At 54.0% G+C, this 6,022-nt stretch overlaps 1 protein-coding gene across 1 annotated transcript in view; it reads right to left on the bottom strand.

The window, feature by feature from the left end:
* The window catches only part of TRAPPC9 (trafficking protein particle complex subunit 9), a 313,018-nt gene that overhangs the window by 230,383 nt on the left and 76,613 nt on the right, over positions 1-6,022 (bottom strand). The window contains exons 13-14 of the mRNA XM_045286911.1: positions 4,924-5,056; positions 1,411-1,577 (exon numbers count right to left, since the gene is read on the bottom strand). Coding sequence (XP_045142846.1) covers positions 1,411-1,577; positions 4,924-5,056 — 300 coding nt within the window. The remainder of the gene's footprint in view (positions 1-1,410; positions 1,578-4,923; positions 5,057-6,022) is intronic.

Below are 6,022 nucleotides of genomic sequence, written 5' to 3'. Positions count from 1 at the left end.
GCAGAGCAGAGATGCCCACTGGGTCTCCCTCGGGGTGGCTCAGGCGCTTGAATCTCCAGCCTTTCAGTCAGCAGCCCAGTGCCGGTCCACTGTGCGCCAAGGCCCACCCCTGAGACGGCCTTCTTTCAGCCAGCGCGTCCTCGAAGTCCTCGCTTGCCATAGTGGGGATGTCACCACGGGGCTGGGACTCTGGGTCTCTCTTCACTCCTCACAGGCCATGACGGCCCCTCCCCCTATTTACCCATGAGGAAACTGAGGCACGCGGAGACAGCACCCCAGGGTCGGAGAGCTAAGCTATGAAGGCAAACTTCCAACTTGGGTCGCAGGGCCCAGAAGGTGTGGTGCCAGCTCCCAGGCCTCTGGGGGGCACCCATGGGAGGTACGCTGTTGGGGTGGGTGGAGGAGGTGGGGGGCAGGGATGAGGGGATCCGGACCACCCTGCCCCGGTGCTCGAGTTGCGTCCTCTCATTCCCAACCTTGGGAAATGCTTTTCCTCTGGACGCTGTCTCCCCACACCTAGAGCCGTGCCCTCCCTCGCCCTGGGTCACCTCCCAGTGACACAGCAGAGGCCCAGGCAAGACCACACCCATCTTGTCACCCAGCAGTTGAGGAGATGCTGGGAGAGGGGCAGGGGCAGGGCAAGGGGAGCCGCCGTGAGGGAGCATGCTGACGCCTGCTCACGTCATGACGACACTGTCACTCACACACCCAGCTCGCAGTGTAGCTTTCCCCAGTGTCTCAGCAGAACAGGAAGGGGGGAAGCCCCTCAGGGTCCTGCCCGCAGAGGGGCAGTGTCTTCCCTGGACCCTGCCCACACGGTGGTCTCCTGAGCCCAGTGGGGGACGCGAGAGAGTTTCTGAACACGCCACTCAAAGCGTCCCTCCCGGGGGCCTCACTGACCACAGCCACCAATGAGAGGCCTTAAAAGGTGGTGAGTTTAAGGTCCTGGGGAAAAGCAGCTCAGACAGTCGGGGCGGGGCAGGGCAGCCATCCCCGGGGGCACTGGACAGCAGTGAGAAACAGGTGAGCCGGCCTGTGTGGTGGGGCTGTGCCTGCCCCCGACAACAACAATAATAATAAATGACACTTCAGGAACAGACAGCACCCTGGACGGTACACGTGATTCATCACAAGCCCAAGCATGGTGTTGATTCGAAGACCTGTCGTGTCTGCACAGGACCCAGCCTGGTGGCCTGCTGGGTCCGGGAAGATCGAGAGGGCACTGGGGAGGGACAAGTCGGGAAAGGAGGGCGGCTGCACAACTCCAGGCCGGGGCCCGTGTCCCGGAGCTGTCTGCGTGTGGAGGCTGCACCAGTGCCTGTCCTGAGCAGCAGCAACAACCCAAATGGAAGGAGGCCCCGAGCAGGGCCGTGTGTCTCAGGGCAGGAAGCAGTGCGCCCGCGGACAAACCTTTGGTGGTGAGGACTTTGGAGGTGACCTCCAGCGTCTCCAGAGGCTGCATGCCAATGTTCTCCAGCTTGATGGCCAGCCGCTGCGTCTCCCCGTTGTACAGCTGGACGGTCACGTTCGTAGAGGTTTCGTCGCCGCCGCAGGCAGGCTGCAGCGAGTGTGCAGATCTGGAACGAGGGAGGGTGAGACTTAACTGTTTAAGAAAGAAAGCCCAAAAGAGCAACAAAACAGTGAGAGAGAGAGAGAGGGCACCCGATCACAAGGAACAACATATAACTGCCCCGCCCAGGAGGACAAACAACAGAAAAGTGGGTGAAGGGCGACAGAAGACTATGTAAGAAATGAAAATAATAATCTATAATTTATTAAGGACTCATGAGGGAGGGAGGGCCGGGAAGGCGGGGGAGCGGGGGAATGAGGAGCTGATATCAAGGACTCAAGTAGAAAGAAAATGCTTTGAAAATGATGATGGCATCATATGTACAAATGTGCTTGACACAATGGGTGATTGTATGGATTGTGATAAGAGATGTAGGAGGCCCCGATAAAAGTATTTAATTTTCTTTTTAAATCTGTCTTTGGATAGATAGCTCTATCTATCTATCTATATCTAAAGGAAAGTGTGAGAAACAGAGAGAGAGAGAGGGAGATAAGACAGAGAGGCAGACAAAAGGGCAGAGTGAGAAAGAAAATTCATTGAGGTGCCTGGTGTTGTTGTGTGTTACAAGTTACAGTGCAAACCACCAGGTCTGCAGTTCGAAACCACCTGCAACTTCTCAGGGAAAATATATGGCTTTCTTCTCTGGTAAACAGTTAGCATGCAGCCAGCACAAGGGGGGCATTCGCCCTTTCCTGTGTGTTGCTCTGAGTTAGCATGGGCTCGATGGGAGTGAGTGAGCGATCACAGCCTCAGAAACCCCCGGGGTAGCTCTCATCTGTCCTACAGGGTCACTGGGGGTCGGAATCACCTGGGCGATAGTAAGTTTTGGTTTCGGTTAACTATTTACTATCATTACAAACAAGATTATTGTTATCACATTGGATATTGGCCTCTGGCCAAATAATTTTCAACAGGAGTCGTTATAAATCTAAGCATGTATTTGTTATAACCATCAATGCTATTCAGAAATCAGAGTCTTCCTTCCACAGTTACACTTCTCTAAATCTTTGAAGTTAAGTGACACCAACTGACGTGCTCTAGCCATTGCAATGAGGGCGAGATACGGACGCCACGCGCAGAAGCATCAAAAGCCAATGTCTACTTTTCCATGCCCTCATCCGACTGCAAAATTAGGAGAGTTGGGCAGGTATATGTCTTTCATCCATCTGAGACGCTGAGTAACTCAGATGAACGTTGTCTGCGGCAAAATATTATGCAGATAAAAATCAACAGATGTTACATCAACCAGTACCTTTTACAGGTGACTCCTCTGTGCTGTGACAAACAGCTCTACCAGCATAGTGGGTGGTGCTTGGGCTGCTAACCACAGGACCACAGTTTGAAACCACCAGCCTCTCCATGCAAGAAAGATGAGACCCTCCATAGTCTCCAGATCTCCAAAGGAGCTCTTCTGCCCTGTGCTGTATGGTCCCTGTGACTCAGAATCGATTGGATGCCAGTGAGATGTTATAACTTGAGTGTTCAGAATATTCTCATCAGTTAGAGCTTGGTCCTGTGGTAGTTACATAATCTGGTGTCAACGTGCAGAGGAGTGGAGTCTAGCCTGTCAATCAGGTTACAGCTTGATGACCTCATTTGGAGGGGCTACAGAGATAAATAGCTCCCTGGAGGTGGGACCCACAGACTCTCTGCTCGGTATTCCTGATGACAAGGCACCTGGAGCTATGCTGATGGAGCCAGAGCCCTGGAGCTAGAGGAGCCATGGGAGACCCCTTCCAGCACTGAGACGCTTCCACTGCCACTGGATCCATAAGACTTTCCACCCACTGGCCTGTGGTCTTTCTGCATTCAGTGTCATTGCATGTGTTTTGTTAGTCTGAAGAGGACTTTATAGATTGGTATCAGACATATGGGCTAATTTCAGACTCATGGACTTGATCTGGACTGGGCTGAGATGTTTTCTCAATATACAATTGCTCTTGTATATAAAGCTCTTTCTTTTTTAAAAAAAAAAAAAAAGCTCTTTCTTATACACCAAAAAAAAAAGACCACTAGCAGGTCAGAATTATCCACCTCAAACAAAAGGACCACCTTTTGCGGGGCGGGGCAGAATTGCCCCCACAGGGTTTCCCAAGCCGTAAGAAAACAGATCACCTCATCTCTCTCAGGAGAGTGGCTGGAAGGCTCGAACCACTGACCTTCCAGTGAGCAGCCCAGCCCAACCACTATGCCACAGGGCTCCTGGTACTGCCCACTTGAAGGTCCCCAGAACTGTCACCTGCTTTCCCTACAGCTTTTCTGCTTGTTGACTCTTCCCTAATACCCCATGGCCCCTTTTCAGGTAAGCCCTGAAGCGCTTCACTCTGCTCCCAGTCACAGGCTGCTTGGGTGGGGATGAGGGTGAGGGTGGCTTAGGGTTGTGTTAGTGTAAGGAGCAGGTCAACTCTATCCCCTGGGATCCCTATGAATCAGCATGGTTTCAACAGCCCAGAACAATACAGTGCTCAAAAATAATAATAATAGCTGTTGTTAAGAGATTGGGCTTTTCTTACATTTCCTAGAACCTGGACTTTGCCCATAAAAACTATGATTCTAAAGGCAAACTGCACGTGGGGTTCTGCTCTTGGTAAGAAAAGACTTGGCTTCCAATCTGATTCGATTTCCACAAAGCTGAGCCACCTAGAGTCTAGTCCCGGGGAATACAGAGCAGGCGGGTTCTTTGTGCCTTAAACTGGTGAACCTGCTGCACAGACCGCGGTCCAGTGTGGAAGAGCCAGGACGTGACTTCGAGGACCCCGGCCAGGGTGTCTCCAATCACCGCACATGCCTGTGAAAGCTGGACCGTGAATAAGGAAGACGGCAGGGTGGAGGCCATGAATGGCCGTGCTGGAGCAGATGCTGGAAGTACCCTGCATGGCCAAGAGGACACGCAGTCCGTCTGGGAAGTACGGCCAGAGTGCTCCTTAGCGGCAAGGATGGTAAGGCTTCATCTCACATGCCCTGGACATGTTGTCAAGAGAGACCAGTCCCTGGAGAAGGACATCCGCTTGGTAGAGTGGAGGGGCTGCAAAAGGAGGAAGACCCTCGAGCACATGGACTGACACCGTGGCTGCAACACTGGGCTCAGGCACAGATCATGAGATGCTCAGAGCTGGGCAGGGTTTCATTCTGTGAGTCTGAATCGACTTGCTGGCACCTAACAACAACAACACACACACACCACCACCATTTAGTGGTGCCACGGGGAGTTAAACAGTGTGGTGCTGAAGCAGGGTTGGCAGTTCTAACCCCTGGGCCACTGGGCCGGAGAAAGTTGAGGCCAGACGTCCCATAAAGATTTACAGCCTCTGACTTGCCACAGGGGCCAAGGTTTGCCCTCGGAGGGCTGTTACCTGGGCAACGACGTGCTGATCTGCAGCCGGGGCAGCGCGGGAATGACCTCGACCGTGGAGCCGCTGGTCTTCACGCCAGGGAGGCTGTCCAGCAGGCAGTCACTGCAGACGCCGAAGACCGTGGTGTGGTAGCCTGCACACAAAGGGAGGCCCTGCTCACGGCCAAGGCCCAGCACTGTGGGCCGCCGTGGCCGGAGGAGCGGGGACCGAGAGCAGATCCCAGCTGTGCCGGTCGCAGCTCCACCCTCCCTCTGGAGACCCTGATCGCATCCTGTGGCCCCACTCCACTGCACGAGTGGGGGGCTCTGTGTGAGCCACAGCCTCATCTGTAGGAGCTCGGCCCTTCTCCACCGGGCATCGCAGACACACCCAAGTCGGGGCAGCCCAGAATGAGCCAGCCCTGGGGAAAGACCTCTGAGACCCCTGCTGAGAGGGGCAGGTCTACAGCCAGGGGCTGCGGGTCTGTGCAGCCCTCCGTGGCAGGGCAGCTCCAGTCCACATGGACAAGCACTGTCACTGAAGGCACACATTTTCCCAGCGTTTCGAGGGGAGGGAAAAACAAAAAACAAGTCTGCCAGTCAAAGAAGCTCTTGCAGTTGTTTAAGCGAAGCTTTGAAATGGCTCTTGAGATTTCCTGAGACAATCATTAAAAGCACTGCTCGCGGTGCGGGCAAGTCAAAGCATGCCAGGGGCTGAGTGCCAAGGGGGGCAGTGCCAAGGCCTTTGGATCACAGGGCAGCCTGGGCACCAGAGAAGCAGCCATCCTGGGAGGCCACCCTACACCTCGTCTCACAGCACCCACTTATCCTTCAGTGTAAAGACTGTCTCTTCAAAGATGCCCTTGAGGGTGGTGCCTGGGTGTCAGCGCGGACCAGCCCATGGCCATATGCCACTTCCGACCAGGATTCCAGCCTCCCTGTCGTGCAGCCCCCACAAGAACTCACTGTCCATTTGATCCCAGAAAGATCTGCTTCTTTCTTTTTTTTTTTAATAAAGGGCTAACTGCTCCTAGCAGAAGGTGTGTTTTCCGACTGTGTGGCGTTCTGAGACAGTCAGGGGTGTTTTCAGTTTAAAGATGAACTCAGGGCAACACGTTCAG

This window comes from Echinops telfairi, unplaced genomic scaffold, assembly GCF_000313985.2.
Source record: "Echinops telfairi isolate 266 unplaced genomic scaffold, ASM31398v2 ScPeMD7_1;HRSCAF=3_0, whole genome shotgun sequence".
Lineage (NCBI taxonomy): Eukaryota > Metazoa > Chordata > Mammalia > Afrosoricida > Tenrecidae > Echinops > Echinops telfairi.
Note: the sequence above shows the minus strand (reverse complement) of the source record. Positions and strands in the feature narration are given on the sequence as shown.